This window comes from Hyperolius riggenbachi, chromosome 4 (assembly GCF_040937935.1).
Source record: "Hyperolius riggenbachi isolate aHypRig1 chromosome 4, aHypRig1.pri, whole genome shotgun sequence".
In the NCBI taxonomy this organism is placed as follows: domain Eukaryota; kingdom Metazoa; phylum Chordata; class Amphibia; order Anura; family Hyperoliidae; genus Hyperolius; species Hyperolius riggenbachi.
This window is the reverse complement of record NC_090649.1, coordinates 198,269,045-198,290,358: the sequence shown is the minus strand read 5'-3', so window position 1 is coordinate 198,290,358 and position 21,314 is coordinate 198,269,045. Positions and strand designations below refer to the sequence as shown.

The window sequence follows — 21,314 nt, the reverse complement described above, 5'->3', positions numbered from 1 at the left end:
TGTATTTATATACTCCAGAAAGTGCAAGTGCAACGCGTTTCGCGAGCATCTCCCGCTTCATCAGGTAATAGAAACGGAGCATAAAACTGAAACAAGTCTGGTGCAAAGCTCAATGCCTCTGTATATAAATACATTTTTGTTGTTTTGAATATACACAACACTCGTGTGTGTCTGCTTGGGGGAGGTAAGTCCACTTCTGCCTCCTCTCATTTTAAACATTTTAGAATATTTCATTCTTTTGGCGCCTCTGTCTGCTTATACAGGTAGCCAATATTGTTGCCCCTGTATAGGTAGCCAGTATAGTTGCCCCAGAATAGGTAGCTAGTATAGTTTCAAACAGTATAGGTAGCATAGTTGCCCCAGTATACAGTAGGTAGCTAGTATAGTTACCCCCAGAATAGGTAGAATAGTTGCCCTAGTATAGGTAGCTAGCATAGTTGCCCCCAGTATAGGTGGTATAGTTACCCAAGTATAGGTAGCTAGCATAGTTGCCCCAGTAGAGGTAGTTAGTATAGTTTCCCCAGTATAGGTAGTATAGTTGCCCCCAGTATAGGTAGTATAGTTGCCACAGTATAAGTAGTATAGTTTCCCCTAGTATAGGTAGTATAAATGCCCACAGTATAGGTAGTATTATTGCCCCAGTATAGGTAGTATAGTTGCCCCAGTATAGGTAGGTAGTTTGTATAGTGGCCCCAGTATAGGTAGTATAGTTGCCCCAGTATAGGTAGGTAGCTAGTGTCGTTGCCTCAGTATAGGTAGTATAGTTGCCCTAGTATATATAGCTAGTATAGTTGCCCCAGTATAGGTAGCTAGTATAGTTGCCTCAGTATAGGTAGCTAGAATGCCGCTCCAGGGCCCATGCCGCCTGATGAACCTGCTTCACCTGGCACCAACTGCCCTTGCTGTTTATATAGCTATTTCTCTGCAGTTTCAGAAAAATTATTGCATTACAATCACACTTTGAAAGAAAAGTTAATTCAACAAATGTTACCTCTGTAGTAGCTGAACTGCAAGAAGTCATAATGTAAGGGAAGGTAGTTCTCAATGGGTGACAGGCGTCCAGGTCGTGTAGAGAGGTCTCTAATGCACTCATGCTCACAAACCAAGATCTGGATGTAGTGATCTGCAATAGTGGTAAAAAAGAATACAAATTAAATCCCTTATCAACTGAATCAGGGCCTGATTTACATCCTTACTGTAAGGTATACATTCAGGTATTGTGTATAGTGAAACCAGAGCATTGTATGTTGACAAGGAACTGGTGAATTGGGTGTGGGCATAATAGACTGCAATGTTAAATTGCGGTCTTAAAGGGAACATTAACTGAGAGGGATATGGATGTTTCCTTTTAATCAATACCAGTTGCTTGACAGTCCTGCTGATCGCTTTGGCTGCAATGGTGGCTGAATCAAACACCTGAAACAAGCATGCAGCTAATCCAGTCTGACTTCATTCAGAGCACCTGATCTGCATGCTTGTTGAGGGGCTGTGGCTAAAAGTATTAGAGACACAGGCTCAGCAGGAGAGTCAGGAAACTGGTATTATTTTAAAAGTAAAAATCCATATCTTCTCAGTTTAGGTTCCTTTTAAGGTGCAGAGCTGATGATTTAGGCCCCTGATACCAGAACTTCCAATACCATACACTTTTATGCTGTGAGTAGGCAATCAGCAACCCTAGCGCTATGGGATGAATGTTAGGCATTAGGAGGGGAAGTTAGTGTTAGACATTGGGCGGGGAGGTTAGTGTAAGGTATTAGGAGGGGAGTTAGTGTTAGGGATTGGAGGGGGGACTAACACTTCAGTGTTATGCATTAGGAGAGGGATAATTGTGAAGTATTAGGAGGCGGTTAGTGTTTGGTATTAGGAGGGGGGTTAGTATTAGGCACTAGAAGTGGGTTAGTGTTATGCATTAGGATGGGGGGTTAATGTTGTGCATTATGACTAAGGGTTATTGTTAGGCATTAGGAGGTGGGGTTAGCGTTAGGCATTAGGAGGGGGGTTAATGTTGTGCATTATGGTTGAGGATTATTGTTAGGCATTAGGAGGGAAGGTTAGTGTTAGGCATTAGGAGGGGGGCTAGTGTTAGGCATTAGGAGGGGGGTTAGTGTTAGGCATTAGGAGGGGGGTTAGTGGTAGGCATTAGGAGGGGGGTTAGTGTTAGGCATTAGGAGGGAGGTTAGTGTTAGGCATTAGGACAGGGATTATTGCTATGCATTAGGATGGAAGTTTGTGTTAGACATTGGGCGGGGAGGTTAGTGTTAGGCATTAAGAGGGGAGTTAGTGTTAGGGATTGGAGGGGGGCCTAACACTTCAGTGTTATGCATTAGGAGGGGGATAATTGTGAAGTATTAGGAGGTGGTTAGTGTTTGGTATTAGGAGGGGGGTTAGTATTAGACACTAGAAGTGGGTTAGTGTTATGCATTAGGATGGGGGGTTAATGTTGTGCATTATGATTGAGGGTTATTGTTAGGCATTAGGAGGGAAGGTTAGTGTTAGTCATTAAGAGGGGGGTTAGTGTTAGACATTAGGAGGGGGGCTAGTGTTATGCATTAGGAGGGGGGTAGTGTTAGGCATTAGGAGGGGGGTTAGTGTTAGGCATTAGGACAGGGATTATTGCTATGCATTAGGATGGAAGTTTGTGTTAGGCATTAGGAGGGGGGTTAGTGTTAGGCATTAGAAGAGAGGTAAGTGTAAGGCATTAGGAGGGGGTTAGAGCCCGTTCAGACTGCATGCGTTTCCAGCCGCGTTTTGGAAACGCGTGCGGGTGGCCCGACACGCACGACATCAGACAGTTCATAGAGTGCACTGTCTGATGTTCACACTGCATGCGTTCCGGACCTGTGCGGTCCGGGAACGCATGCTGCACGCAGATTTTGCAAAAACGCGCGGCTGTCCCATTCACTTTTCGGTGATGGGACCAGCCACGCAACGCATACAAACGCGGATGGCGTGCGTTCATACGCGTTGCGTTCCGCATGCGTGGCCTTCCGCGTTTTGTAATGTGAACCGGCCCTCAGTTACTTCAGATGGGCTTCAGCCAGTATGAAAAAATTGGAGGTATTTTCGCAAATTCTCATTTTGATTTCATTACATCGGCAGATGCACATATAAAATGAATTATGGGGCTATTTCCATTGTTTGCCAAGCTCCCAAAACAATTTCTCATTAAAATTCAAACTCGCTGTTTCCAATAAAATTAATATATCAACTTTGCAGAAAACAAACTATTTTACCTAGACGAATCCTTATGTTGAGGACACAGATCTGCATACTGATACACGCAGCCAGAGATAGTAATGTGTGCCATCCTGCAGTCTAATCTCACAGCTACAACTCCGGCACGCAACCAAATAAAGGATCATAATAAGAAGAAACTCACATTAATAGTTTGCAGATCTTTTGTTTGTCTGAATACATATCTTTTACTGTTGTAATCCACTCCAATATCATCAGTAAAGAGCCTCCAGAAGTAACACTAAATGGTAATCCATTTCTGGAATATTACACGTCATAAAAACAAACTGGCTTGGAAATAGTTTATCTTTATTAATAGCAGCTTATTTTTCAGCCATTAGAGTAAGTTTAGCAATCCCATAACCTGTGACCTCTCACAAAGTAACTGTTTAACTTAGCCTAGTATTATAATTTACTAAAAGCTTCCACATGTCCATAGTCTCCAGACTGTATGCTAGGGTTTAATAAGAAAAAGACAGGGATCCAGACACGTGACAGTGCCAATATTATGGTAATGATCATTTATTCCATAGAGGGGTAATATTCATGGAATGAAACCAGCGCACATCAAAAGATTTGTGTCTAATAATTATTACTGGGATTGATGTGATGCTTTGGCCCTGATGCACTCAAAGTATCCCTTATGTTTTTCCTACCCTAGGTATAAAAGAAAACTTTTTATCAAATAGCAAACAAAACATACTCAAAGTAAAATGTCCCTGATCAACTTAAATTTTTGATGCAACATTAATCATCTTATTTACTCTTATTCTGTGGGAGGTTCCCCCACTTTTGTAAACATTTGTCTTACCCCGCCAGCAGTAGGGAAGGGGGTGGTTTGCAATAGGTGGTGGGAAATTGTTTGTCACTCTAGAAAAGCGTAGAGCCCATTTCTGGTAGGGAAAAAAGTGAGTGGAGGTGCAGCATCAAAAAAAGAGGACAGTTAAATCAGGCACTGCAGTGATTACTGTTTTAATGGTGTTTTCAATTGTGAATAAAATCACCATTTGTATCAAAAATTAAGACATTCAAAGGTAGGTACAAAACATCGTCATCTGTAGAAAAATTATCATGTGCAAATATCTTGTGCATTCAAACAGTTGCAAGAGGAGGATGTCCTACCATAATCAAGGGGTGGCGGTGGTGGGTGCAGGGCAAAAACGGTAGCCTCCGTAAAAGGCTACCGTTTTTGCCCTGCACCCACCACCGCCACCCCTTAATATGGCAGGACATCCTCCTCTTGCAACTGTTTGAATGCACAAGATATTTGCACATGATAATTTTTCTACAGATGACGATGTTTTGTACCTACCTTTGAATGTCTTAATTTTTGATACAAATGGTGATTTTATTCACAATTGAAAACACCATTAAAACAGTAATCACTGCAGTGCCTGATTTAACTGTCCTCTTTTTTTTTTATGCTGATCCTATACAGTATGTATGTTTCGAAATTCAGTCATGAGCATGCAGTGACTATAAATTATCAAGGTGGCTTTTTGAGTATCTGTCCATCCTCACTCCCAGTGACACGGCTATAGATCCCGTAGTGCCGGCAACCCTTCACTTCTAGACTTGAGTGAGTGGAGGTGTCCAGTAATTACTGTACATTCTCTCATATAAGCCAACCTGTGTATAAGCCAAGGTACCCACTTTTCCCTCAGAAATCAGGAAACCGTGATTGACTCTTGTATAAGCCCCCCCCCCCAGTATAGCCCCCTCCACAGTAGCCAGATGTGCCCCTAGTACAAGTAACCCCTTCTTCCCATATCTATGCCCCAAGGATGATACAGCTGTGTTAACATGCCACTAGATGGCGTCATAGATATGAGAGCCAGAAATTGCCACACAGGAAGAATTCCTGATCATTGCACCGCTGACACATTGCTTGCACACTTCACTCCACAAGCCAGGGGACAGAGGTAGTCTTGAGCAGCGCACTCTGCACACCATGTTACAGGGGATGGGGGGCACAGACACGGCAGGGAGCCACATGGCAAAAGCAGGATCACTACTGTTCTTTACGCTCCTCTGCCAGTAGCAAAACCTGCTCCATCATTCGTTCTGCTCCACTGACTCGCATATAAGCTGAGGGGGGTAACTTTTCAGCACATTTTTTGTGCTGAAAAATGAGGCTTATACGCAAGTATATAAGGTACAAAACCTGCTCCATCATTCGTTCTGCTCCACTGACTCACATATAAGCTGAGGGGGGTAACTTTTCAGCACATTTTTTGTGCTGAAAAATGAGGCTTATACGCAAGTATATAAGGTACAGCACTAACGTTTAGGGTGCTAACCCATTGTCGCAATAAGGGGGTCACCAGAAAAACTCTATAATGATTACAATGATCTTTTACCAGTCTCTTTTCCCATTGGCTGTAAGTGGTAATTTAAACACAGCTTACTGACCTCTATCAACCCCAAGTTGGGATAAATCATGAGATGCATGCATTTTTCTTCAAATAAAGTCATATACGTAACATTTTTAAGAATGCAAAACAAAAAACAGTAAACATAGTTCATCTTACATGGCTTTTATCTTCCAGATTACAAATATAACTCTGCTACTTTCATATTTATAATGACAGCAGGATCATGCATAGCTTAAGGTAAGATGAACTCCAAGGAAATTATGTCCTAGGTTGAGTAACAGAGTGAGATAATTGCCTGTTGCAGCAATACCGTATGGAACTATTCTGAGGTACACAGAGAGGCTCTCAAGCCACTAACTGGACAATGAACGACAATTTTTCCAACAGCTGTATCATGTAATATTACTTCCAGAGCCATCAAGAATGCTGGCCGTCATCCAACAGCTAACAGATGGCCTGTGAAGGGCTTTCTTGTGGATGTATGCCGTAAGTCTTGAACGACTTCAAAATCACCATTGCTTTGGTATACGTAATATAGCTCTTATGTCCTGCAAGTGTTGTAAAGTTCTCAGAGAACTATAAAACAATGTGCTGTTCTCATAGCAACCCTACTGAAATGTATAGCTCTCATACATTCTCTATGATAATGTGCAGCAATCACAGCACTCTCTTGGGTGACATCATTTTTTGTTTTGATAAAGTGAGCATCTCATGAATGGGCTCCAAGTCAGGTGAAAAGAAATCAAGTTGGTTGTTAAACTTTGTCAGACTTCTTTTGTTCTTCTACTCTGGGATTGATGCACTAAAGCTGGTAATATTGCCATACAAATAGCGCATGGTAATTATACCGGTACGTATGCCAGCAGAGGACCGACCACTACGCAATCAGCACAACTCCGTGGTACATGGGTCACAAGCATTATGCTACTCGCATAATGCACATTATTATAGCAACACTCTTGTTACCCATGTAACGTGGGTTGTGCTGACTGCGCAATGCTCTATACTCTGCTGGCTGAAGTACGCATAAAATTGCTGTGCATTGTCTGTGTGTGTGCAGACCTTGTACACTGCAGCTATTTGCTGGTATCCCTATCAAACTACCTTTAACCCCAAAGGAAGTACGTAGATTGCAAAACCTTCTTATGTAAACTGATAAAGGGGCACATTTAACCTGCACCACCTGTAGCTGAAAAAGAGGTTTACTATAAAAAAATAAAAATAAAATGGTGTTCTCCATTACATTGTAAAAGCTAGTGTAATCTCTTTAGCTATAGCTCCTGCACTGGTTGTCGTCTTTCGTCTGTTCCCTTGAGAGAGTAAGAAAAAAATAAATAAAAAACAGCCTCCCCCACCTAGAATTTTCAGCTATCACAACCTAGGATTAGTTTTAACCCTTAGACTGCCAGCTTTTTTTTTTTGGCCAATGCCAACTATGTTTGAATTGTCTTTTTTAATGTCATATACTATTACAAAGTCCACATTACTCAGTAGGGATTGTCATTGAGGCGCAAATAAATAGGAGGTTTTTGAGAATTAGGCTAGTTATTATGCTACAGAATTATGCTAATTATTATTAAACTAAAATGCTAATAGACTAATAAAGTATTGCGATGGAAGCATTTCATTGGTTCATTTTCAAGCTGCATAGATTTGCAAAAAAAACAACAACCCATATGTGTATATTCTGCATCAATTTGTAATTATTTGCATATTTCAAGTCAGGTCCAAAGTTGGCACTGAAACAAAACTGCATTAAATGCCAAAGGAATATAGGGGCACAAAAACGGCTAAAGATGTTGTCGGCAGGCAGAAGTAGTTTGGTGGAAAAACTCCTAAGGATGTCCGTTGCTTTTGGAAGGAAACATTTGCAAAGGCCTATAGATGTCTGCGGCAGTCTAAGTGTTAAAAACCTCAAGAAGTCTGAGATCAGGCTCTGTAATGATGACATTTTTTTGTACTGTTTTAAGTGCATATTAGATCTAATAGCTACCATGATTAATGATGTTATATTACATTGTTCAGCGTGCTGGATGTTTTATCTAATTCACCATCTGTGTAGTGCTTTCAAGCATGATATTCATCAGTGTGGCACATTACCCTGCTGTTATTCTAGTTTTATTTTTTTTTCCCCAGCTGGTAACAGGTTTACACTTATCTCAATGGCTTAAAGAGACACTGAAGCAAAAAAAAAAATATGATATTATGATTTGTATGTGTAGCACAGCTAAGAAATAAAACATTAAGATCAGATACATCAGTCTAATTGTTTCCAGTACAAGAAGAGTTAAGAAACTCCAGTTGTTATCTCTATGCAAAAAAGCAATTAAGCTCTACGACTTTCAAAGTCGTGGAGAGGGCTGTTATCTGACTTTTATTATCTCAAGTGTTATTGAACTAATTACTTTTTTCTGCCAGAGGAGAGGTCATTAGTTCACAGACTGCTCTGAAAGAATCATTTTAAATGCTGAGTGTTGTGTAATCTGCACATATTATAGAATGGTTCAATGTTAGAAAAAAACACTATATACCTGAAAATAAAAAATATGAGAATATTTTCTTTGCTGCTAAACTTCTAGTAATTATTCATAGTACACAACCAATTCATTATATCATATATTTTTTTTTCGCTTCAGTGTCTCTTTAAATGCTTTGCTTCTAACATGGGTGGCAGGTAAGAATTACATCTTCCTTTTATATCTGTATTCTCTTTGCAGCATCTGTCACTGAACCTCTTTTACTCTGCATGTCTGTATCAAGCATATCTGAACTAAACCTTCCTCTACTTCACAGGTGCTGATCTCCAGTCCCCAAAGGGCCATCTTCATGTGTTTAGGATGGATTGTGAAATGGAAAATGTGTTCTAGCTGATGAAACACATATTGCCTGATTCAGTTCCATCAATTAATTTGAGCTGTGCCAAAAATGTGTGAGGACCTCGGCCCTTAGAAATGGAGTTCAATAGCAGGGCCGTGCAGAGGATTCTCAAGGGGGGGTGCTCAAATTTGAAAAAGGGGCCCTAATCGATAAATTGTGCTAAATTGTGTATGTAATACCCCTTCTCCAGAAAGCACTAGGCAGTCTTAACCCCACCACCACCACACACACACACACATACACACACACACACCTTTATAGAAGTATCAGGCAGACTTTGTGTCTTCTTCCAACCAACTTCTTTGGTGCCACCACCCTCAAATCAGCAGTCATAGGTGCGCACTATTAGAGTGGGCACAGTGGAGCCTGATGTAGGCATGGATTCACCTTTCATTACTGGGACCTCTGTCCCTCTAGATCAGCACCCAAGCTTCTTTTCAGGCAAAGAAGCAGTGGTTGCCAATATGCAGTGGTTGCTAAGCATTAGTAGATGCAAAACTGCAGTAAGTGCCAAGGTGCAATGGGTGCCCAGATGCAGTGGGTGGTAAGACGCAAAGGTCCAGTTTGTGCTAAGTTGCAGTGGGTGCCGATGAGCCAAAGTACAGTGTGTGTCAAGCTGCTGTGGGTACCAAGGTCCAGTTTGTATTGGGTGTTTATTTGCAGTGGATGCTATGCTGTATTGGGTGCTGAATGAGTAGCAGAAGGCGATAAACAATAGTGGGTGCCATGTGAGTGCTAATTGGTACAGGGAGCCATGTGAGTGTTGGACATGAGTGAGCAGGGAGTGCCATGTGTGGTCTGGATGTGTACCATGGGAGAGAACTGAGTCTCATATGGGTTCAGACCAAGGGTGGGTACTGGTTGCTATTTGAGTGCTGGCCATGGATGGGTACTAGGTGCATATAATGGCTTTGGAACTTTGTGCTGTGTGAGTACTATGCCATGTGGGTGTTGATTATGGGGGTTATAGGGTGTCATGTGGGTCTTAGGTGCAAATACTGAGTGCCAAGTGGGTACTGGGAGCGAGTACATGGTAACATCTGGGTAATGGGTGCTGGTTAGTGGGGTATTTGTTGTCATGTGAGTGCTAAATGCAGAAGCTGGGTGCCATGTGGGTTCTGGGTGCTGCACAGGGTGTCATGTGCATTCTGGCTGTATGGGTTGGTGTCAAGCATCATGTAGGTGTTGATTGCAGTTACTCAAGCCCTTGTGAGTTCTGGGTGCAAGTGCTAGATGTCATATGTGAGTGTTTGGTGTGAGTGCTGGGCACCAAGTGGAGGCTTAGTGCAACTGGAACTACTGCAGATGAAACATGTGGGTGTTGGGTGCAGGTACATTGGTGCGAATACTTGGTGCATTGCCTGCACTAGGTGCTAGCTATGGGTGGGCATTGTGTGTCATGTGGATTCTGAGTGCAGGTACTTTGGGTGCTAGTACTGGTTTATGTGAGTTCAGATAATGTGCAAGTACTGTGCCAAGTGGGTGTGAGTACTGGGTGCCAGCTATAGGGTGAATGATGCAAGTACTAAGTGCCATATGGAGGTCGGATATAAGTATTGGGTGAAAGTTGCTTGGTGCAAGTACTGGGTGCTTGCTATAGTGGGGGTTACTGGTTGAGTGTAATGTGGGTGCTGAATATTGGTGGGATTGTGGTGGGTGCAGGGAGTGGGAGGTCACTGTGGGTACTGCTATGAATGGCATAGTTGCTGCTAGGGGAGGTAGAGGTCAGTGTGGTTGCTGGGGGAGGTAGAGGTCAGTGTGGGTGCTGGAGGAAAGGTAGGTCACTGTGGGTTCTGTGGAAGGAAGAGGTCAGTATGAGTGCTGGAGGAAGGGGAGGTCACTGTGGGTGCTGGGAGAGGTCATTGTAGTTATTGGAGGAGGAAGTAGTTGTGGATGCTGTGTGTTGGGAGAGATCAGTGTGGGCGCTGCTTTTGGGATGGGAGGTCCCTGTAAGTGCTGCAGGGGACAGGAGGGTAGCCTCTGGGGGAGGGAAAGATCACTGTGGGTGCTGGGGGAAGGATAGGTCAGTGTGGGTGCTGGGGTAGGCAGGATCACTGCTAGATTTGGGGAAGGAGAGGTGATTATGGGTGGTAGGTGAAGGGAGAGGTCACTGTGGGAGGGAGAGGTCACTGTGGGTGCTGGTGGAGGGAGAGGTCACTGTGGGTGCTAGGTGCAGGGAGAGGTCACTGTGGGTGCTAGGTGGAGGGAGAGGTCACTGTGGGTGCTAGGTGGAGGGAGAGGTCACTGTGGGTGCTAGGTGGAGGGAGAGGTCACTGTGGGTGCTGGTGGAGGGAGAGGTCACTGTGGGTGCTAGGTAGATGGAGAGGTCACTGTGGGAGGGAGAGGTCACTGTGGGAGGGAGAGGTCACTGTGGGTGCTGGTGGAGAGAGAGGTCACTGTGGGTGCTAGGTGCAGGGAGAGGTCACTGTGGGTGCTAGGTGGAGGGAGAGGTCACTGTGGGTGCTAGGTGGAGGGAGAGGTCACTGTGGGTGCTGGGGAGGGAGAAGTCACTGTGGGTGCTAGGTGGATGGAGAGGTCCCTGTGGGTGAGGGAGAAGTCACTATGGGTGCTGGGGGAGGTAGAGGTCAGTATGGGTCCTAGGTGGAGGGTGAGGTGAGTATGCCACACTAGGATTCCTATCCAGGCCTCTTCACCTGAAAGTGCCCCAGGCGGAGCTTCTCGCGGGTGGGCGGGGCTTACCGCGGTAGGGGGCGGGGCTTATTTTGCGCGATCAGAGGGGCCTTTTTGCTGATTTTAAAAAGGGGGGGTGCCTGGGCACCCAGAGCATCCCCCTCTGCACGTGCCTGTTCAATAGCCCCTGCTCTACTTGATCCCATTTCTGCCATGTACTACATATTATTATAATAGAGTACTGTGTCATCTGCTGTTCGTTTTCATTGGACCAATAAACTAATCCTTACATTGTGCAGCCACTGAACATAAAGATTAGTGAGAGTTATGCAAACTACATAATGTTCTTTATGTAACAGTGTGTATTAGTGGCTGATACCTGCAACGTAAACATTTATACCTGGAATATATAAGCTATATGTAAAAGGCATCATACGTTATTTGTGTAACAGTTGTGTAACAGTTTGCGGAACACATGCTAATCCTTAGCTATACTCTCTGCACTCTATAAAGATTAGGGAATCAGGCCCATAGTGGCTGCCTTCTGACGATTCTCAGTGACATCTGTTAATTGCTGGCTACAGACAGTGACTGGTTGTCAAGCCCCATACATATGCTAGTTGAATTTCAGCCGAGGCGGTCATTACCTCTGCTAAAAGTCCAGTGTGTGTACAGCAGTTCCCACCCACCATCGGCCCACTGGGTTAGTGATCCAACCGATAGACCACTTTGGTCTTTTTATATTGCTGGTAGCCATTTATACTTGGCCATTGCCCTGCTTCCAAGTCACCAATGGCTTTGTGTGAGGAGCACTCCAGCAGGTTGAGCTGTGATTTACTAATATCCTGATCTGGCCGAGAACTCATCTGGAGAGTTTCAACAGCTTCTATATTGGATCCCTGGTGGCCCCCCGCATAGAGCAGAACACGTTGTTCACTTGCAAGCAAGCAATGTATCTACACAGCCTCAGCCCTGCAGTGCTACCTGAGGGATCAAGTCCCGAACCCTGTCAGATGACATTCATTGAGTGTGTATACGGCCTTCAGTATTGTACCACCATATCTGGACACTAACCATCTCTAGCATCTCAGTGGTCTTCTTCCAGTTGTTTAACTACATCTATTAGCACTAGAATACCATGACTGCGTAACGTTTCAGACACAAATTCTCCTTAATCCCAATGCCAAACTAATGTTATTTTCTCTACATGGCATCAACATCTACTGTTATAACATCTTCACAGGAAATGCAACTTTTCAATAGGTATGAGCAGTTTCTTATGATTAACACACTAGTGTGTTCACATTAATGTAAGCAGTAGCACAGCTTAGACTCCTTAATGGTATCAACCGCCTGGGATACAGGGGTGCTTTTATCTCATATTGAACTGCTAATATGCATGAGCATGCCTGAAAATCAACAGCTGGGGCTAATCAGCTTGTTTTGCCTGCCATGCAGTGTTAACCACTTGAGGACCCACCCTTTACCCCCCCTTAAGGACCAGCGCTGGTTTGAGTGATCTGTGCTGGGTGGGCTCTGCAGCCCCCAGCACAGATCAGGGTGCAGGCAGGGAGATCAGATTGCCCCCCTTTTTTCCCCCCTATGGGGATGATGTGCTGGGGGGGTCTGATCTCTCCTGCCTGCTGTGGGTGGCGGGGGGGGGCACCTCAAAGCCCCCCTCCGCGGCGAAATCCTCCCCCTCCCTCTCCTACCTGGCCCCCTCCTGGAGATCCGGCTGCACAGGACGCTATCCGTCCTGTGCAGCCAGTGACAGGCTGTCTCCTGTCACATGGCGGCGATCCCCGGCCGCTGATTGGCCGGGGATCGCCGATCTGCCTTACGGCGCTGCTGCGCAGCAGCGCCGTACAAATGTAAACAAAGCGGATTATTTCCGCTTGTGTTTACATCTAGCCTGCGAGCCGCCATCGGCGGCCCGCAGGCTATTCACGGAGCCCCCCGCCGTGATTTGACAGGAAGCAGCCGCTCGTACGAGCGGCTGCTTCCTGATTAATTAGGCTGCAGCTGGCGACGCAGTACTGCGTCATGGTCCTGCAGCTGCCACTTTGCCGACGCACGTTATGAGTGTGCGGTCGGCAAGTGGTTAAAGTGTAAAGATTTTTCCTGTTATAAAATAGCATGTTCTGGTCCACGATTCACATGGTTCTTATGTATTAATACCAAGTAACAATGACACTTGCAGTCTGTTGATGGAACGTACCACCTACAATACACATTCCTAATACACGGCACTGCAGTGTTCAGGTTCTCACACAGTTATTTCCAGATGTGGATGTCTCTGCCTGTCACCGTTGTGATATGCCTCTCACAAAAAATCAAGCAGAGATGGCTCTCAGCCATATTCCACAGATTATAAATCACACAAAGGCTGCTACACTGAGGTATTACATTGTTCTGGTAAGAATTAATCACTGTCATCCAGAATATAGGTCACTAACAGGCGTATTATAGTCGTATAGCCTAAAATTCAGAATTTATTATACGAGTAATGCTGTGATATATTATGTGAAATTTAATTCTTCCTTAGTGACGATTTCTTATCTGGGACCTGTGAATATATTACTATTGAATGTATCCCTGAGTTGCATCAGCTTTAAAGTCATAAGATTTATAGCACTGTGAATAAAGCCTTAACCATAGAAGTCAACCAGATGTCAGAAGATTCAAGAAATCCGAGTGCACGCAGATCCCGTGTGTTTATGTATAAAGCTTGATTCACACATAAAAAGGTGTCCAGTCCTGTTCTGTCAGTTTTGTATGTGTTTCTATGGATGTGTTCCCACATAAATCTGGACATTTACAGTCCAGTCTTATCCTGTCAGTTTTATATTTTTCTATGGCTATGTTCACACATAAAACGTGTGCATTTCCAGTACAGACCTGTCCTGTCAGTTTTGTATCAGTTTGTATGTGTTCACACATAAAAGGTGTACATTTCCGGTCCAGTCCTGTCAGTTTTGTATCAGTTTGTATGAGTTTCTATGGGTGTGTTCACACATAAAAGGTGTACATTTCTGGTCCAGTCCTGTCAGTTTTGTATCAGTTTCTATGAGTTTCTATGGGTGTGTTCACACATAAAAGGTGTACATTTCCAGTCCAGTCAGGTAAAACTGATAGAAAACTGATGCAAAGTGACAGGACAGGACTGGACCAAAAATGTACATATTTATATGTGAACCAAGCCTCAGATAGAACGTTTAGGTGTGAATAACAAAATCAAATGGACATTTTTTTATTAGTTACAGAAAAGCAGATTTGGATTAGGCAAAGCAGGTTTGCTTATAGGGCCTGTTTCCACTACACGCAGTTTCTGCATACAGAAAACTGACTCCAATGAATGCCTATGGGAAATCTGCATCAGTAAAATCGCGTTCAGTGGAAACAGGCCCATAGACATTCATTGGAGTCAGTTTTCTGCATGCAGAATCTGCGTGTAGTGGAAACAGGCCAAGATTTTAGTTATATTTGTCAAAAACATAGAGTAATTTGTGTACTGTACATTGCCAGTCCTCGAGATCTTTCAATCGAAGCAGGAAATTTGGGCGCCTGCTATTAGAAGAAACCTGGGTGCCATCATAGGTGCCAATATAAATTGAGGTTATAGTGTGAAATTTGGGCTCCCAATATATAGTGGGCACCTCAGGGGTACCCATTATTTATCGGGCTTCCCAGGCACCCATAGTTCACACTACAGTATATAGCCGCAATTTATAATAACTCCTATGGCAGCGCCACAAAATTACAGTAACAGCGGCATATCAGCGGCGGGGTTAAGTAAGGTTAGGCGTGGAGGGGGGTGTTTTCAAGGGTTGGGCGTGGGGGTGAGTTTTCAAGGGTTAGGCGTTGGAGGTGTCAGTTAAGGTTAGCCGTGGGAAGGGGGGGTTATGGGTTAGGCAATGGGGGGGGGGGGGGGGCAATTAAGGTTAGGCATCGGTAAGGGAGGGTTCTGTGTGAGAATAGTGTTAGGTTAAGCTGTAGTTACAGTAAATATCGGTATTACTTACCAATATTTTTCTATGGCAATTTACACTTTAAAAAAGTAAAATACCTGTAACTTTTACTGATATTCCACTAGCTGAAATTGGACATACATGTGTCCTCGTGCCCCTTTTTCATGCACGCGCTGTAAAGGGAATATTAAGCCCATAACCAAGCTCATTTTTGGTACTGTAGAGCCAGATACATGCATCAAAAACCCCTCAGTCTGAAGCCAAAGATTTGTGATTGATATCACCAAGGATTTTATCACCACTTGTTGACTAGGGATGAGCAAGCGAGATTTGTAAATTCAATCTCGTGGTGAATCAGGTCTTTCTCACTTACTGAAGGCCCAGTGATTCAGCATGTGGTCACTTTCTCAGCGAACTAGCGCAGGCTAAACTGGGGGCGGATGGCATAAAATTTTCTTCGGAAGTGGCATCTGCTGAGAAAAGCCTTTGCTCTCAGGATGCAGAGCAAGACCCAGCAGCCAATCAGAAGAGATCCCACCACAGGCAAATATAAAGAGGGTTAGGGTGAAGGAATGTTTTTTCCTTTCATCTTACATTATCTGTCTTATAGCAGCTAGAGAGACAAACAAGGAGAGAAGTGTAGGTCTGTTTTACCAACTTACAACTGTCTCCCTCTTCCATCTGCAGCAATCCCCTTCCATGTGCGTCTCCCTCTTCCATCTACAGCATTCCCCTTTCATGTGCATCTCCCTCTTATATGGGATGGCTTATATGTGAGTCAATAACCTTTTCTTGGTTTCTGGGGTAAAAGTTTGGGGGTCGGCTTATATGCGGGTCGGCTTATATGCGCGTATATACGGTATGCGTAGTTACTTATACAAGCCCATTAGCTGTCTAAACTGTATTGCCAGCTAAAGAGGTCAAAAATGACCCCTTTACCTGTTTACCTGGCACTCAAAGATGGACAGCTTAGGGCCCCCCTTATTATATCCTTTTCCAACAGATTTTTCTCTTAACCCCCTCCTCCCCATGTAATGGACCATGAGGGCTGGTATGGTCAAGTGGCGAAGCACCACACAGTTCAGCTTAGCCATTCTGGCTATATCAAGTAGAATGGGGGAGGAGGGTGAAAGAGGCATTACAACTACTTAGATAGCTTTTTTGAATAACTAGGTAACTAACTCTTTTATGGGCCAAAATGTTACAGAGCAGAGGCAATCAGTATTCCCTGTGTGGCTTATGATTTGTATAGCTGTCCCCAGCTGTTACTTTTCACACATAATGAAAGGCATCCATGCATCTTACTTCTAATTCCAGATTTTTCTTGCATGGTCAGTGAAAAATAATCAATTTTATCCTAGTCATAAACAGCAAATACCTCCATAAGATTGAAGACCATAGAACTGCTGCACCCTATGTACCAGGGCCTTATTCAGGCAACTGACACAGGAATTCAGCTTTCATTATGAGGAAAAATGTTAATAATGAATGAGCAGGTGTGATGTGAGTGAGTGAATTCATATGCAGAGCTGATGGCGGACAGGAAGAAGATGTCTGTGACAGATTTTAATGGACACATTATGAGAAATATTATGCTTTAATGACTCAACAGTAAATTTAGCTACAAAATGACTGCAATAATTTAAAACTAATGCTCAACATAAAAATATAATCACATAGAGGAGAGTTCAAGAAACAAAACTGTGCTCTGATGTCATCATCATTGACAATAACAAGGCATTTTGGAACAGATTCAAGTTTCATTTTAATCAAAATTCCTGAGAAGGTGGATAGAGAACATCTGTAAGTTTGGCTGGTACAGGTTTGTCAGCCTAATCACAGTATTTTTCCCATGAAAAGCATGGTTGCAGGAAAGGGCAGTCTGTAAATTGTGTATGCCAATCCTCAGAGGGGACAACATAGCAGCACTCACTGGAAAATAAAGCAGGCCAGATCACAGTGTGTGTGTGACCTACATTGTTACACCCCAAACAGTGTTTATTAATCAGCATCAATATTAACTCAGCAAAGCCGTTGGGACGGTTTCAAGAAGTTCATAAGAAAAATAAATACGGTAAATCACTACATTTACTTCAACAGTGTACAGTGGTGCTACTGACATTTCCCAGAATCTCTGTTACATTTTGTGATTTAATGTTAATCTGGCATGAACCCTAGAATTTGAAACTGAACATAAATCAAAAAGTATATAATCAATAATTCCCTGCAGTACAAAAATGTATGTCAAAGCAAGCAGTAGCTCCAAAGCAAAATAAATAATATGCACAGGTTAAAAGCTTTAAGAGTCAACCTTTATTTTGGTCGGACATAATCTGACAATGGTTTTACCAACCACTAGGAAAGTTGTAGAATACACCCATGGGTTGAAAGGGTAGGCGTGAAAAAACTAAGAACTGACGTATTCTTCCAGTGGCATAGCAACCACCTACAGTATACTACCCACTGGGATCCAACAAACTCCTTCAAACAATACGCACTGGTATTGGCTAATATAATTAACCATATCGTACTCACCATAAACATATAACTAATATAACATCACATCCTTTCATACAGAGTAGATAAAATGCCTGCTAAAGGGTAATAGTATAGTATAGCATTCTCATGTATAGCCCTCTCACCTCTCACCAAACTCCTTCAAAAACTACACACTGGTATTGGCTAATGTAATTAACCATATTACACTCACCATAAACATATAACTAATACAAAATCACATACTTTCATACAGAGTTTATAAAGTATAGTATAGCACTCTCGTGTATAGCGCGCTAACCCAACTCCTTCAAATAATGCGCGCTGGTATTGGCTAATATAATTAACCATTGTTCCTATATACGCATTTCCTACTCCTCCACAATCATTCATTCGACTCTGACTCTGACTCTTCATGACCATATGCACTTTACATTTGAACATACCAGTACTTTAGGGTTCAATGTCATCATCTTCCGAATTGGAATAAAAATGTGATCATTGGAAAAAAAAATATGAAAAGTGGCCAACTAACCCTAACTCTTCCAAAATGTATCAATTAAACTTGAATTAAAGTGTAAGCTAATGCCAAATATCATATTTTAACCAAATTCTAACACTAACCATCCCAAAATCATCAGTCAAGAGGCTGTTACTATTAGCACCCATAAAGACCTCCCAAAAACCTAGGATCAACACCAATATCTATTCATCTAATACAAGAAGACGCTATATTGGCTGGCGAGGCGTTGGTATTGAACAGCTGAATAGTATTTAAGATTTCTGGCCTGGAAGTCAAGACAAGACATGAAGACAGTGGGCAAGCTCAACATTTCTATCTAAATGTATTATTTAAGCACTTACAGTTTTGTATTAATTGATCTCATGTATACTTTTTCTTCCCTGCAAATCTTATTAAATATACATGTACTCTTAGAAGAAAGATTGATTACAAGTATTAGTGGAATAGACAAGAAAAGCTGCAAAGTAGTAATGTGGTCATGCATCAGATTATAATTAGATTTTTATCACCTCCAAAGTGCTTAAGGTGTGTACACACTTGTTACAAAAGTCTATTGTCAGGGATCCGGACCCGATACCATTGGGTAACATCCCTGGGCTGTGCAGACGCTGTGTAGCTGACGACAGGTTCTGTTGCTATGCTGGGGGAGGGGGCGGAGGGACGTCAGAGCATCGCATACATGATGATTAATGGTGGGCAGGTAAGTAACTTGAACAATAGTCTGTTGCTCAGGTGAGTTGATATGCCAGGCGGAACGCTTGCGAGTCGGGGGCTGCAGTACACATGCCTGATTATAGACTGAGGCAGTCATTATCGCCCACCTCAGCTGGTTAAATCACAAACATTTAAATCCCATTCACATTTGCTTACTCTCTCCCTCCTACTCTTACTTGCTGCTGGTGATATATCGCCTAACCCTGGGCCACAGCCTGCTGCCAGACAAGCATCCCCTGCTGACCCGCTTCACAGCTCTCTGTCCACAAACAACTTCAACACCCATCCTCGCCCCAACCTCATTTCCATCCATCCCACTCACAAGCACATGCTCCCCCTACCCTGCGGTCTCTGGAATGCCAGATCCGTCCGCAATAAACTTACAGAGGTTCACAACCTCTTCCTCTCCAAATCCCTTACCATCCTCGCACTCACTGAGACATGGCTCACCCCCTCTGACTCTGCCGCAGAGGCTGCCCTCTCATACGGGGGGCTTCACCTCAGTCACACCCCCAGACCAGACAACAGGACCGGGGGAGGGGTGGGTCTGCTCCTCTCCCCATCCTGCACATTCCGTGTCCTCACTCCACCTTCCTCCCTACAATTTACATCATTTGAGGCCCACACTATCCGCCTCTACAATCCTCTCCCAGCCATTGTTGCAGTCTTATACCGCCCTCCGGGCTCCACACGACAATTTCTCAACAACCTTGCCTCCTGGCTCCCACACATCCTCTCCTCTGACCTCCCCACCATCATCCTTGGGGATTTCAATATACCCATCAATGAACCCAAGAACTCTGTTGCGACCCGGCTACTCACCATAGCCAACTCACATGGCCTAGTACAACACACCATCGCCCCCACTCACACTGCACGTCACACTCTCGACCTTATATTCACTAAATCCACCACCATTGCAGACCTCGACATTGCACCATTTCCACCCTCAGACCATTACCTTCTCGCCTTCAACCTCCTCACGGAAGGCACCTCCAAACTACCCGCCCACCCACCTGGTCGATGGCAGCGAGACCTACGCAAGCTCAACCCTGGCGTCCTTGCTGACTCCCTCCATGGCCTATCCTCCACTCTCCCCACACTAACCTGTCCTAATCTTGCTGCAGCTCAGTATCACCAAATTCTCTCATCAGCCCTAGAGAAAGCTGCTCCACCAATATTCCGCCGCAACCGACCCCCTAACCCCCAGCCCTGGCGCACTACCCATACTCGCAACCTCCAGAGGGAAACACGCGCCACTGAACGAAAATGGCGGAAATCTCGACTAAACCAGGATTTCCTACAGTACAAGACTAACCTGCAGCAGTTCCACACTGCCCTTGCTCATGCGAAGCAGGAATACTTTACCAAGCTCATCGGAGCACAAGCTTCCAATCCCCGGCGTCTTTTTAGCACCTTCAACTCCCTGCTTAAACCCACCCCCCCACCTTCTGTTTCCTCCCTCTCTGCCACAGATTCAGCCACCCACTTCACCAACAAAATAGTCTCCATCCGTCAGGAAATATCCAATCTTCAATCTTCACCTCCCACCTGCTCACAACCTACTCCTTCTCCACCCTATCCTCCCCTCACCTCCTTCACTCCTACTACCACTGAGGAGGTCAACCACCTACTGCAGACTTCCCATACCACTACCTCCCCCCTTGACCCTATCCCTTCTGATCTACTTCAGCCTCACTTCACGGATCTGGCCCCAGTCCTCACTACCATGTTTAACCTCTCCCTATCTACAGGCACCTTCCCCTCAGACTTCAAGCAGGCCACTGTACTGCCTCTGCTCAAGAAACCCTCCCTCGACCCCTCGCTACCCTCCAACTACCGCCCGATCTCCCTCCTCCCCTTCGCCTCAAAACTCCTTGAGCGTCTGGTTCACAAACGCCTGACCCAGTATCTCAATGCCAACTCACTACTAGACCCACTGCAATCTGGATTTCGGCCTGCCCACTCAACCGAAACGGCTCTCACCAAAGTGGTCAATGACCTTGCCTTAGCTAAAGCTGAAGGTAAATACACCATTCTCCTCCTCCTTGACCTTTCAGCAGCTTTTGATACAGTAGATCATCCCCTACTCCTCCAGTCCCTCCAATCCATGGGCATTTACGATCTCGCCCTGACCTGGCTTTCATCCTACCTCTCCAACCACTCCTTCATGACCTCCTTCAATGAGTCCTCGTCCACCCCCAACCACCTCTCAGTGGGAGTCCCCCAAGGCTCGGTCCTTGGCCCCCTACTATTCTCCCTATACACATCCTCCATTGGCAAGGTTATCTCCTCCATGGGTTTTAACTATCATCTGTGTGCAGATGACACCCAAATCTATCTCCACACCCCTGACATATCCACCACTACCATGGACAAGGTCTCCTCCTGCCTATCTGCCATCTCCTCCTGGATGTCCGCTAGGTTCCTAAAACTAAATCTAGACAAAACGGAATTTATGATCTTCCCACCCCGGTCATCCCTGGACCTCCCAGA

The 21,314-nt window shown here is 44.3% G+C and overlaps 1 protein-coding gene across 1 annotated transcript in view; it reads right to left on the bottom strand.

The window, feature by feature from the left end:
* P3H2 (prolyl 3-hydroxylase 2) overlaps positions 1–21,314 on the bottom strand; it is a 216,715-nt gene that overhangs the window by 41,647 nt on the left and 153,754 nt on the right. The window contains exon 4 of the mRNA XM_068281207.1: positions 992–1,123. Coding sequence (XP_068137308.1) covers positions 992–1,123 — 132 coding nt within the window. The remainder of the gene's footprint in view (positions 1–991; positions 1,124–21,314) is intronic.